Source organism: Mesocricetus auratus, unplaced genomic scaffold (genome assembly GCF_017639785.1).
Source record: "Mesocricetus auratus isolate SY011 unplaced genomic scaffold, BCM_Maur_2.0 Super-Scaffold_100018, whole genome shotgun sequence".
Taxonomy (NCBI): Eukaryota; Metazoa; Chordata; class Mammalia; order Rodentia; family Cricetidae; genus Mesocricetus; species Mesocricetus auratus.
In genome coordinates, this window is record NW_024429199.1 from 40,017,705 (window position 1) to 40,032,248 (window position 14,544).

The window sequence follows — 14,544 nt, forward strand, 5'->3', positions numbered from 1 at the left end:
TGTGTGTGTGTGTGTGTGTGTGTGTGTGTGTGTGTGTGTGAATTCTAATCCCATAAGTCTTAAGGAGATCTGCCAAAATTTATTTGTGAAAATATTCTGATAAGCAAAACTCATGTTTCTGTGAATGCATCATGGAGATATGCAAAGATAAGCCAACACTTAATAAATGAAACTCATCGTTTTAGAGTAAGCATGATTTGTGTTTCCCTCAGTAGGGAAGATGGGGTTAAGGTCAAATTGTGTTTCTTCAGGGACACAAAACCTGTGCAATCATGACCTGGCTTTTTACTTTATGAACATCTTTTCTTCCTTTGGATCGCTGTTCTCTTTGAGAATAAATAATGCTTAAGCAAACTCAACATATGTCAATCATGGCATGCTACTTAAGTCTAAACATAAGACCCTGTTAAGGGGCTTATCTCCCTTCCCTCTCCCTAATATTTCCCACACTGCCAACTTCTCAGTCTAAGATCCTTACCACTCCTTAGTCTCTGGGCTTTCTTTGTTTCTTATTATACCAATATCCTGAGATCAGTAAACCCAATTAGTACCTACTGGTTATGTAATACAGTTCAATTGAGAGCTGGGGCTAAAGACCAAAAGAGTAAAGGTTTGATAGTCAGTAAGGGAAATCTGGAATCCCAAGGAGCAAAAGCAGCAACTGCGAGCAGGGGAAGGGAGAAAGCAGAGGTTATTCCTAGAAGTCTGGAGCCCCAGGTAAACAAGATGAAAGTACATTACTTGAGACAACACCAAAAGCTCTAAAAAAGAACAAGGAAATGGGAGGCAGTGCCTAGGGGACAGCTATGGAGTCCTGGGAGGAAAACACAGGGGTGACTTTCATTCCTTGGCTCCTCAGCCATGGAACAGGGAACTGAGTCTCAGCAGTCATTGGTGGTTGGCTCCCAGTGGCTCTACTTAGCTCTTTAGCTGCCATCAAGCCTATAGCGGTTTCCAGGGAAACCCCCAAGTCAAAATGTGTCTTCATTCATCCTAATATCAGCCCTAGATCTACAGCTGGGTTCTTGTACCTAGCCTGGGTTTAGGAGTTAGGAGTCCACATCAGGTCAGTGCAGCCCCCCTACCCCACCCAGGCAAAGTGTTCCATTCCTCCAAGCAAGCTCCTTGTTTGTGACTCAAGCCTGCTGATAGTCCTCCCACAAAGCCAGCTTACTGATGTTCAGTGTTTTCCCCTGGCCAGAGGCAGGCTGCACATTAGAGAAATAACAAATTACCAAGGGTTTCGGTTTCACTTGGTAGATGTGCATTTGAAACCCCAACCGCTCTACAAGAAGTCGTGAAAACAACCTCTGAGAGCTTTACTGAGTCTAAGACACATTTTCCTCCTCACAACAGGAAGTGGAACCCATGGACTAGTCAGTTTCAAGACCTTCATGTGGCTTTCTCACTGGGTAGGTGAAAACATTAACAGCCGCCTGAGCGTTTTAGTAGACGATTCCAACCGTCCCTGACATTTAGAGTTAAGTAAGATACTCCTCCCAACTTATTTTCTTCCTGTCTGGATGTTATAGAGAAAAGCGACGACTTATTCTAAAAATGTAAATTTTCCCTAGGATAGGTCTAAAATTTGGGGGGAAGTCTCATTGAAAACACATCCGTAGTTTTTATTGGAGGAAAGCATACTTTTCCTTTGGCCTTGGAAAGATGGCTCAAATGTTTCATTTGAGAGCTGAGACAACGGCTCAGTCAATGAAGTACTTGCTGTACAAGCATGAGGACCTAGAAATCATGCTAAAGAGCCAGCTATGGTGGTGTGCTTATAACGTCAGTGTTAGGGAGGCAGAAACAGGCAGATCCCTGGAACTTGCTAGCCCGCCAGACTAGCCTATTCAGCGAGTTTCAGGCCAGTGAACAACTCAGATAACAAGATGTATTGTTCCTGAGGAATAACACCTGAGGTTGACCTCTGACATACACATACACATCTATGCACATGTACATGCCTGCACACATGCATACTATGCTGATTAGTTTCATTTCTGTTACTGTGGTAAAACGCCATGGCAAAAAGCAGCTTGGGGGAGAGGGGTTTGTCTTGACCTGTCGTCACTGTGGAGGGAGTCACGATTGCAGGAACTTGAAACAGTTTGGTGACATCACATCCACAGTCAAGAGTAGAAAGAAAGAAATGTAGACAAGCTCACTGGCATCCTTGTGCTCAGCACACAGTTCAGGAACCCCTGCCTAGAGAACGGTGCCACCCACAGTTGGCTGGGTCTTGCCACATCAATTAACTTAAGGTGATGCCCCCCACATACATGCTCCAGGCCAGCCCAAAGCTCAACCCCTGATTGAGATTCTCTTCCCAGATAATTCTAGATTGTATTAAGTTGACAATTAAAGCTAACCATCAACTTGGACAAATGTTTCTTCATTTCTGGGAACACTGGCTTGCAGCATCTGCCACTTCTTGTGGCATTTTCCTCACATGCCTGACAATATATACTGCCATTACTAAGTGACAAAGGGTTTGGGGTTCTCTGGGCATTGGCGTCACACGCCTATAATCCCAGCACTCGGGAGGCAGAGGCAGGTGGATCTCTGTGAGTTCAAGACCAGCCTGGTCTACCAAGCAAGTTCCAGGACAGGCTCCAAAACAATACAGAGAAACCCTGTCTCAAAAAAAAAAGAGAGAGAGAGAGAGTTGGGGTTCTCCACAAATACTTGAAAACTCCACAAGTTTCTCTCTATATTGTTGGAAAACTAAACTTGACTTTTTAAAAGGAATTGAAAGGCATTTGATTAGTAAAAATTTACCTGTGGTAATACGCTTAAAACTAGGCTTAACTTTTTCTGGATGCCAACCACTTAAACACTATGCAATACCAAAATATGGAATGAAAATCTCTCTCTGATAGTGAATAACAGAGAAGGGCAGTGGGAGTTTGAGCTTGGGTATGATCTCCTGGAAAAGCTATAGAACGGCAAAGGCTAGCAATAAGAACCCAAAGGAAGACCAACACATGAACAGTAAAGCAATAAAAAAAAGGGTCACCTGAGGAAAAATAAACAGGAATACCCATGGTCAAACTCAGGAGAAGAGCATCGTGAGAGTAAGGGAGAGACTCTGGAGAAAAGTTGGTCCAAGCCACCAAATTCTGATGCTTTAAAGGGAAGGTTTATTAGAGATTTTCTGTATCATTATTTTTCTCACCACTGTGACACCATACCTAATAAGAGGAAACTGGGGGGGGGGAGAGGTTGTTTGGGCTCACACTGTTTCAGGAAATGCATCTTGATAGAGAACTACTGTCAGTGCAGTAGTGAGGTCTGGGGCAGCAGGAGCTTGAGGCCCTCACTTCAGGCCAGGAAACAAAGATCCAGGACAGGAAGCTGGCTCTCGCCCTCAAGGTTCACCCCAGAAGCCTACTGAGAGTGTGTAGGTCTTATGTCTCAAGGATTCTACAGCGTCACCAAACTGTGACCAGCTGGGGACCATGTGTTGAAGGACACAAGTCAGTGTGAGACACTTGAGATGTAGACCATCCCAGAAATCTTGACTACACAGTCTTTGGAGCCAGGAGACAAATTCCAGCAGGGTCTGGGAATAAGTGGGAGCTAAGGAAGTGTACGCAGTGTTGATGACTACAGGAAAGAGGAGATGACAGAAAGTGCCAGGCAGGCTCAAGGCTGGGATGGATAGAGCCATGTGCTTCCTCTCAAAGCAAGCTTTCTGCTTAAACTCACTGTGCCCAGTGAGTGACACACGGGACAGCAAGCTGACAGGTCAGTGCGAGGTGCCCCGGCTACACCACATCCTGAGTTACTGAATGCCATGTAACTCCTTTCCTATGGTTGACGTTTTTAAGAAAATAAAATATAAATACTGCAATCTCGCCAAGTGTCTTCCCTCATCCACTTCCCTCTCAGTAGCTCCGCCTTACTCTAACGTGAGCACGTTTTCGTTCCCACATACATCTTAATAACTGTAAGCAGTAGCTAAACGATAGCCCTAACGTGGACGCTTTCCCTTACTTCATTTTTTGAGGTTTTTTTTTCCATATTAATGCAGATAGCTATGGCTCATTTTCAGTGTGACAATGTGATTTCTTTATCCAGTCGCTTAATAATGAGCTTTACAGCTTTTACAGTTTTGCTATCAGCTATAAATCGGCAGTTAGCAACTCTGCTTAAGTGTATGCGTACACATTGTATGTATCTATGCATGTTACTATGGATTTGGTATTAATCTGAACTGGAATTACATGATAATAGGATATGTGTATCACCAAATGTTTAGTTATTTTCAGATTGCTTTCAGAGAGCCCATTTACAATCCCTCATGAAACATACAACTTTTAAGCTTTTTATTATGCCCATTTATTTGTGCGTGTGTGTGTGTGCGTGCGTATGCGTGTGTGTGTGTGCGTGTGCGTGCGCGTGCGTGCGTGCGTGCGTGTGCATGTGTGTGTGTGTGCGTGTGCGTGTGCGCGTGTGCGTGTGCGTGCGCGTGCGTGCGTGTGTGTGTGTGTGTGTGTGTGTGCGTGTAAACAAGGACAACTTGCAGATGTCAGTTTTCTCCTCTGCCGTGTGGAATCCAGGGACGAAACTCCAGCTGTCGGGTTTGGTAGCAAACCTGTAATGGTTGGCTGAGGAGAGAGCTCGGTCTATGAACTACTTACTTTGTAAGCATGGGGTCCTCAGCTCGATCGCTGCTACCCACGTAAAACTCTGCCATGGTAGCATGTGCCTACAATCTCCATCGTGTGCAGAGGGAGACAAAAGGTATCTGAGGCTTGTTGATAATGAGGCAGGCCTACTTGGTGAGCTCCAGGACAGTGGGAGGCAGCTCCTGAGGATTGACACTCAAGGTTGACTTCCATGTGCACACACACACACACAGAGAGAGAGAGAGAGAGAGAGAGAGAGAGAGAGAGAGAGAGAGAGAGAGAGAGAGAGAGAGAGAGAGAGAGAGAGAAGTTCAATGTTGATTTTATCTCATATATTGAGCTTTCTAATTTAAGAATTATATCTCCTTTTTAATATTACTAAATAATTTCAAGATTCGTTTATACTTTTCCATTTGGATCAAGGTTTTGAAAGCCTCCAAAATATTTTTTTTAAAAAAAAAGATTCTTAGATCCCCATCCTTGATTTTTTTTCCATTAGAGATTAAAACTCTTAACTCATTGGGGGGGGGGGCTGCATGCCTTCAATCCCAGCACTCAGGAAGCAGAGGCAGGCAGATCTCTGTGAGTTTGAGGCCAACCTGGTCACTCAACAGAGTGAGTTCCAGGACAGCCAGGCTGTTACACAGAGAAACCCTGTCTCAAAAGTAAAAAAAAGAAAGAAAGAAGGAAGGAAAGAAAGGAATTCTTGGCTTAACATGGCATCTCCTTTTTTATTGTATATCCTGTCTTTCTTGGCATTATTTTAAATGTGTTTTAAATTTTTTCTTAGTCAAAGTGGACTGCTATAACAGAAAACCACAGACTGGGTGACTTAAAAAAATATATCATCTTGGTTCTAGAAGCTGGGATAGGTACAGTCAAGTTGCTGACATGGCGATGACCTCTTTCTGACTTGCAGACAGCTATGATCTTAATGTATACTCACATGGCCACTAAGAAATTAATCTTCAGGTAAGGGAGCACATGCATGAGGGCACCATCCTCATGACCTTTCAACACATTGCTTAGCAGCATCCCGTCTTGAATTGGATTGGGACTTCAGCATATGAATGTGGCAGAGAGAGGAGACACACATACCCGTCACTTACCAAAAAATGTCTATAAAATTCCTCTCCCCCTTCTCCTCCTTCCTGTCCCCTCTCTGGTGATTTCAGATTGCCCTGTCCTTAATGAAAGCTAGCCCTGCAATCACTTAAAGTCCTCGTTAGAAATCTCAAATATCCAGCTGACAGTCCTCTTTAGGTCCTGGTTTGGAGCCTGCCTGTATTTCCTTCCTCCCTAAGATGGCCAAATGTGTTCTCTATTTTCGTTCCCATGCCCTATTCACACACCAGTGAGTAAATCTCACTTCCCCCACATTTACTGAACGTGCCATAGAACCCAAACACTTTTCAGATCACCAACCAGGTACCCATCAGGCCCTTGGCTTCAGCAACACCTACTGCCTTTCAGGTTTGGTGTTCAGAGCTGTTTAGCAAGCTTTTGACTCTAACCATAGCTACCTGTCTTCCTGTTTCTCTTTGTCCACCACTGATACTTGCTTGAAGACAACTAGAATATTGCTAAGTGTGAACTCAAAGACTTGGATGGAAACCACATATTTCATTTAAAGTAATGTATCTTAAAGTTACAATTGAAATGTCAACCTACTGTCTCTTGTGGTCATACCACCAAATACCTGCTTTTTCTCCTAAAACCTTAATTTTTCCTCTTTCCTGCAGAAGTCTCAGGCACTTTAGCAACTCAAGTCTATCGGTGCCTTTCCTTCTTCTGTGTGTCCCCTGGTTAAGACCCTGTCCCCTTTCCCTTCGAGACCCTGTCAAGTGCAGCTTCGATGTGAAGACTTCTCTGGTTTGGAAGGCGGTTAATTAGCACTTCTATGGCTGTTAACTTCACTCTTAGTGTTCTTTATTTGTTGGAATGACTGCTCTGTGTGACTTCCCAAGGTCCTTCAAGGCATGTCCTGTTCTACTCTCTTTCACAGATGAGGAACCTTGCCACTGTGGTTAGCACAGACATCACTTATAAATAGTAGGTCAGACCAAGCCTTTTGCTCAACTGTGTGTTACTTGGTCTCGGTCCCCAATCTTGTTAGCATGTGCTGCTGATGCCTCCAACATGGGTATCATGATTTAAATGTTTACTGCTCTGTGTGGCTCAAAGTGATGCATGTATTATAGTAACACTGCCCACCCAAAGCTCAACCCAGAATTGTGAGTCACTTCTGTGGCCTTTCCCCTATCCTACACACATGCTCCATCACTGACCTGGCCAGGTTGCCTGCCACTGTCTGTTTAGTCTCTCATCTGTGTTAAGTTCCACTACTGCTGCCTCTGCCAAACTCTCATTTTACTCTCTCTGAAACTAGCAGTGCCAATTGCACACCTACAGTGTAGACTTCAGACAGCCTGAGTAACATACCATCATGGCCCTACTAAAATTAGTTTGGCTCATAATTGGCTCCTGGCCGTCAGGCTGAGCCCCTGGTCAAGACTTCAAGACAAAACCAATGCTCTTGTAGACATATTACACTCAGACATATTGAGTCTGACACACAGTAATCAAAACGCCATGTCTTGTATCTATTTTTGCTCCGTATGATGGTTGTAGGACATATCTCCGTGGTCCTGTCACAGGGTGAGCTGACAAGCATCTGGAAAGTCTCCTGCTGCTGAATTACTCCAGACAGCAAAGTATTCACGCTGGAAATGGAGATTGGTGATGCTAGGCAATCTAAAAGTTACCCCAGTACATGTATTGTTCCAAAATGGGTACATTTATAGAATAAAAACTCTCCTGAGGTCAACTGGCACTAAACTCCAGCCCACCCAAACAGTGGCTTCAATTTTTCCTTGACAATAAAACAGACTTGTGCTAAGCACACCTCTAGTTTTACCTAACACACTATTTTCACAAAAAAAAAATCAAAAATCACAGATATGCCACGGCTTCGCTAGCAACCAACTTTCCTCAGCTGCTTGAGCGGCTCCAGCACCTTCCTCGGGAGCTCGCAGCAGCTGGCTGGCTCCTGCTCCATGGTAACCATGTGCGACCCGAAGGCAGTGATCAAAAATGCAGACATGCCAGAAGAGATGCAACAGGACTCGCTGGAGTGCGCTACTCGGGCGTTGGAGAAGTACAACATAGAAAAGGACAGTATGGCCCATTTCAAGGAGTTTGACAAGAAGTACAACCCCACCTGGCACTGCATTGTGGGGCAGAACCTGGGTCAGGTGGCCATTCTTCTGTTCAAATCTGGTTAAAAGCATGGACTGTGCCAAACACCCAGTGATCCATCCAAAAACAAGGACGGACTGTGTCCTAAATTCCAAATACCAGAGACTGACTCTTCGACTTGCTAAGGGAACACCTCATTTGAATCTGTTGTGTTTTGTACAGGGCATCATCCTCTGAACGAGTTTGTAGTTATAAAATAATTAGTAAAACAGCTTACATTTGTATTTATTTTGTAATCCATACTTCCATACCCTGTTTTTTTTTTCTCCCTTAGGCCATTCCTTTAAAATAAATCTGTTGGAGATGTGAAAAAAAAATTACAGTGCCTTTTTCAGCTTGTCTCAGCTGTCCCATTTAAGTGCTGAGAATCTGAAACCCAAGACAATGTCCTGTGACAGGCGCCAAATGTTTCCCAGCGGTAATTAGCGCCTCCCACCCCACCCATTAACCTATGTCTAGCAGCCCATGGAGCCTTCCTAACTGAGGCTCTGTGGGAGGAGATGTGTGACCCAGACTCCAGGGCCTGATCTGCCTGTCAGGCTCACACTGAGCAGATCTGGCACTGTCTTCTGTTCAGTGTGGGCCCATGCTGATGTCACCTGCAACACAAAACTGCCATTGGTTTCACACCCTTTCACATGGTCTGATGTGTGAAAATTAACTCCTTCCTTTACCATGACTATTACCATCCCTGGTGCTCACTCATATCACAGCCCAGAGAAAGGAAGGGTCACTAGGCTTCTTAAAGACAGCACAGTCTAAGGTATTGGCTGTCTGGATGATGTAAAAACTCGGCAATAGCTGCCTTCCGAGGAGGGGGCCAATACAGAGCCTTTTGGGAAACCAGCACAGGAAGTAGCACAGGAGACAAGCGCCCCCACTCACCCCATAGCTCGGTCAAGACAGCATCAGGGAACACAACCACAGTGCCAGACACAATGACTACTGGAACAAAGGGGCACAACTAGAGTGGCAGACATAAGTGATCATGGGACAAAGGAGGCATGACTTGCTTGAGAAAACTTTGTTTCAGGAGAAACCTTTTACCTGACATTTCATCTTCTGGCACTATTCAGTGAAGGAATGGTATTTAAAACAATTCCTTAGAAAACACAGTCATACAGCTTTGAACTGAGTTGACTTTAGGGTTTCTTCTCCATAAGAAGCATCTCCAAAAGCAAGACTCTTTTGGAGTCTTAGGTAAAACAGCAGTGAACAGCAGTAAAGGCACTGAGCCAGCCCCATTGCCTATGAACCTGATATATCTAAGTGTAACTGCTATCTATTCTTACCTAAAAACTTACCACTAAAATTATCCAAGACCAGAGCATTTCTAATTAAGTCTTAAAGAATAATACATGCTAGATCAATTTATTGATTGGTTGATTGATTGATTGATGCTGTATAAATGCCAAGGAATACATATCTAGATTCTTAGTCATGTTAAGCATCTCCCAATAAGCAATAACCCATATCCTTAATTATTTTTCTTAGACAACTATCTATAAACTGTGGCCCTTGGTTATGCAATAATCACTTATTAGAAAATTATTCATTGCCAACGACCAGATATTCATTGCCAAACATGCTCTCAGACAGCTTCCAGACACACGTGAAAGAGAGACAGAGGCTGGAAAGCTGGCTCAGCAGTAAATTTCTCACTACACAAGCATGGGGACCTGAGTTTGATTCTTGGAACCCAAGAAAAAAAAAAGTCAGGCATAGTGACGCACATCTGCAATCATAAGCAAGGGAGGTAGGGACGGGGGGGTCTTCTAGGGCTTCCTTGCCTCTCTAGCCAAATCAGGAGTCTTCATTGAGAGACTCTGTCTCAAAAAGTAAGGTGTAGTGTAATTGAGGAAGACACCTGATCTTGACCTCTAGCGCCCACAGGCACACACACACACACACACACACACACACACAATCACTCATATACTCACACACATATACACTCACACACTCGCACACAGAGGCAGCAGAGAGGCAAGAGATGGATAGGAACAGAGAGTACAATAGATCAAGGATAATAAGGTCTTCGGGTAAATGTTCAAACAGGGCAACAGAAGCATGGAGGATGGAGGAGAGTTCACCAGAAGCATGTGGTCAAGGAAGACAGCCTGTGAGTCGATTGCATCAAATGCTTAAAAAAGAAAGACCCAGGCCTAAAAGGCTGTGACACAACAAAATAGGCATGGCTGATCTAGTAAGTATCGACCCAGAGTGACAGATAGCCACCCTGAGTGACAAAGCCATGTCACATGGGGCCTTGTAAATCGTGTTTTAAATTGTCAGGTCTATAGGAAGTCCAGTGGGTAGCCATCAAGTCAATGTAAGCTAATAAGTGACACCATGGGAACTGCATTTAAGAAAATGCACTCTGTCTCTCTCATTGTCTGGTGTGAGTCTGCAGTCACCGATACCACAGCAAAAGAAGCTCCCTAGTCCTTTACAGCCAGCGACAGCAGCATGGATCATGGACTTCCCATGGTTTCTGGTGACAGCATGGACCGCAGACACCCACATGGCCTCTGGTATCAGCATAGTCCATGGACCTCAGCATGGTCTCTGGTGCCAATACAAACCAAAGACATCAATGCAGCCCTGGCTACAGCAAGAACCATGGACACCACCATGGCCCTTGACAGCAGTACAAGCCTCTGGCATTAACATGGACTCGGGTGATAACACAGGCCACCACCACCACCACTCCTATCTCTCCCACACACACCCCAAACAGGGAAAAACAGTTTAGGCAGGAAGCCATCAAAGAGAACTCTTTAAAAACTGTGATGGGTGTGAAGTGTAGCTCTGTATTGTTGAGGGCTTGGGGGTGTAGGGATGGGGAAGAACTCAGTTTTAATTAAGGGGCTGGCTGGCCACTGAGAGTTTGACCATGCTCCGGTGAGTATGTGGGCAACGTACATTGGACCCGGTATTTTATTTATTTATTTTTCTTTCTTCCTGCTTCTCTCTGGGGGAGGTCACAAGGAGGGGAGAGAACCTGGGAAGACTAGGAAATGAATGTGCTCCGGGGTGCTTTATGCGAAACCCCCAAACAACCAATAAAAAGATTGTGTTGGGGAAGAAAAGAAAACCCACCCTAGCACTTAGGTGGCTGGTGGACTGGGAGAAAGAGGTGCCCAGAGGAAAGCCCGAAGAGAAAAGGGAAGGACAGGTGTCCGCTCTGCAGAAGGCGGGACACCGAGAGGAAGTCTTAGAACTTGGTGAGTTAATTATTTCATGCTCTAACCCCAGCTTCAACCTTAAAAACTCCACTCTTTCCTTTAGAAGAGAAAAAAAAAAGAAAGAATGCTGTCAGGTTACAAACAATTCAGCTTAGCTGAAACGAGTAATCCTACACATATCAAAATTTCAAATACTTCAACCTAGTTTTAAGTTGTGGGCACTATCTATTATACACGTGTGGCCAGGAGCACCTATCGCTTTAGGTTTTTTTTTTTTTTCCTCCTTTGCACGCCTGCCCCAGGCAGAGCGTTCAACTCGTGAAGCTCAGCAAACATTAGTTTAGGGGAAATGAAGTGTAACCCAGGATGTGATTAGGTCAAGTGTATCAGATAAACCTTGTGCTACAAAAGTAGGTCTCCTCGGCCACATCTGACTTAGGGGACGGATGGCAGCAGGAAATGGAACTAATTTTCTGAATGGAAAAATAAAGGAGGGAAAAGCCAAAGAGCTGCTGGGAGAGATGCTGCAGAGCAATTCGGATAGAACCGCCCAGCGCTGACAGCAGTGAGCGAAATTAGAGGAAAATAGAGCCGCAGTGGGAGCTGGGCCCAGGGAGGCTGCAGTGCAGGGTGGCTCGGGGAATGAGAAAGTCCATAAATAGCCAGTCTCCACCCGAGAGCAGAAGTCATCGGCGCCCAGGGCCAAGGAAAGTGGGTCACATGCCACGGTGATGATGGCTCCAGGTCAAAGGTCACACAGATGACCCCGTAGACTTCCGGCAATCCCATCAGCCTTTTTCTGCTAATCCCTGGGAATTACGTCCTAAAGACGTGAACATCAATTTGTCTGTCTTAGTTAGGGTTTCTCTAGCTTGGTAGAGACACCATGACCATGGCAACTTTTATAAAGGAAGATATTTAAGATTACAGTTTCAGAGGTTTAGTCCATGCTCATCACGGCAGGAAGCATGGAATCATGGTGCTGGAGAGGGAGCTGAGAGTCCTACATTTGGGTTGGCAGGCAGCAGGAAGAGCGAGAGAACCACTGGGCCTGGCTTGAGATTCTGAAACCTCTGAGTCCATCCCTAGTGACGCACTTCCTGCAAGGCCACACCAATACAACAAGACCTTAATCCTTTTAAACAGCACCACTCCCTGTGAACCTATGGGGGCCATTGTCATTCAAAGTGCCACATTATCTGAAGTCAACTAAGTCTCTAGTTCTTACCTAACACAGACCCCAGCAGGTAATAGATTCTGAGTGTTTATTAAATGGATTTTTTAAATTTTTTTTTAGTTAGAATACACAATTAAGTTTCATTATGGCACTTTCACCCAAAATGTTCCTTGCTGCCATTTCTGTCTACTGGGTTCTCCCTATCCCCTCTCCCACTCACCTCCTATCTTCCTTTATACATTCGTGTCCAGTGTCTTACCACCCTCCCCCTCTTCAACACCCTTTCCCTTTCATTTCATTTCTAGTCTCAGGGCCTATATCCACATTTACACCCACAAATACATACAAACCTCATAAGCAGATTCATATATGAGAAAGAACATGCGATTTCTTTTTTCTAGACTTTCACGAATATTTCAGTATTAGATGCACTCATGTTACCTTAGCTTTCCATTCCTATACACACACACAAAATTAATTTCTCCCAGTTGGAAAATTATAAACTTTCAGTGGAAAAACTGAAGTAATGCAAGGATAATGTTCAAGGCCCTGGTAACAATTTTTTTTTGCTTTTCTTTTGTTCTTTTCCCCATTTCTCTGTCCATATAACACTTATAAATATGCCTATTAGCACAGATATTTTTACAATTTTCTTGAACTTTGAGGGCTGGATGGATGGCTCAGCACCTAAAGGCAGTTGCCACCAAGAATAATCACCAATTTCCAGGACCCACATGGTCAAAGGAATGTACTTACTCATCAAACTGGAAATATCTAAAGCCTGGGTATTCCAAGGGGAATGCATACAGGTACTCACATTGCCTTCAGTAGCCATAATCGAAGTCAGGCTGCCAGAAACAAACGCTGGAAAAGGAAAATAGCTTCAGTTAAGTGTAGGTTTATGCTGCTCATGAAAACACATCCCTCCTTATGTAGAGGGAAAGGGTATTGACACTGTGATGGAAAAACCTCACAGTAAGGATAGTTCCTCAACTTCAGTAAACCAATGTCCTAAAATTCAATTCATAAAACAAACCAGTTTTATCTAAGCATTGTCGGCATTTTCAAGATATCGAACATGGCACATATGACTTGCACACCTTGTTGCCTATGGGGGTTTGGGGATTTTTGAGGTAGGAAAGTGAAGAGCAATATGGACATGTGGGCAACATAGAATTATTTGACCACTGCTACCATCAAATCTCATAAATGCAAATAAATGCAACTGGCCCTCTCAGAAAGTCCCAGCTACAATACCAAGAGAGGCCTTTTTTTTTTTTTTTTTTTTTGGATGTGCCTGCTTTGTAGTGGATTACCTGACAAACAAGACACCCTGTGGCTTCAAGAAACATAAATGAAAAGAAAAGAGGACCCGACCTCTGAAGACCCAAAGGCCACTGAAACCGCCTGAAAGCAGATAGGTCTCTCTTAGCCTGCCCAGTGACACTGACTCAGATCCATTCCCACTGACTTGATGTCTTACCACACAGGTCCCCCAAATTTGAAGACTGACACCACTTTTGTAAGGTAAATATGCCATTATACCTTGTTGTTTGTTTGTTAATAGATAGATCTTTATTAGAAACTCTGATCTACCAAGTTAGCATTTTCCACCAACTCGGTGGTAGAGAGCCACCCAAACATAAATATTTTGAGAGAAAATAAGTCTGAATATATTCCCAAAAAAAGAATATGCCTACTGTGATTATCCATGGGAACTTGAATAGCCAATCATTTATTTTTATCACCTTCATTTACTTTCTATAATAAGCTTTTATGTATAAAATAACAATGTTGAGGGAGACTCATATGAATATTTTATTGACTAAGGCGATGTGTTTTTAGCATCCATTGATTGAGAAAATGGATCATAAGCTAAAGATAGCTTGAAGTCAGCAACACTTTTAGGTAAAGAGGAAAAACCGTAGATGTTAAGAGTGAATATTTTGGACTAGGCTAAAATAGAAGGAAATGTAGTCTAGCACCTTGCTGACTATATGAGATCTCGGGTAAGTAGTTGGTTTGAGGTCTCAGAACACCCACCTGTGAGGTGGAGTTACATAATTCATATTTCTTTTTGGGGACTGAATGAAAATTAAATGATGACAGGTCTTCATAAGGCTGAAGGAATGACCCAACACATAATAAAATCTCGTAATAATATATAATAATATATTCATCACTTAAGGAAGAATGTATTAGTGGTCAACTGTGTAAACAGTATAATAATATACAATACAACCCTTTGAAAGCTGTCCTTATTTATCTTGAAAGCTAATTGGTCTCTTTC

At 43.7% G+C, this 14,544-nt stretch overlaps 1 protein-coding gene across 4 annotated transcripts in view; it reads right to left on the reverse strand.

The window, feature by feature from the left end:
* Window positions 1-14,544, reverse strand: part of Ipcef1 (interaction protein for cytohesin exchange factors 1) — a 144,422-nt gene that overhangs the window by 68,176 nt on the left and 61,702 nt on the right. For 3 of the 4 annotated variants that reach the window (XM_040728401.1, XM_040728400.1, XM_040728399.1), the window contains exon 3: window positions 13,072-13,118. In XM_040728401.1, the coding sequence (XP_040584335.1) occupies window positions 13,072-13,089 (18 nt within the window). In that variant the 5' untranslated portion in view covers window positions 13,090-13,118. Of the gene's footprint in view, window positions 1-4,643; window positions 4,660-13,071; window positions 13,119-14,544 lie in introns of those variants that run through there. The other variant, XM_040728402.1, reaches the window with a different exon arrangement.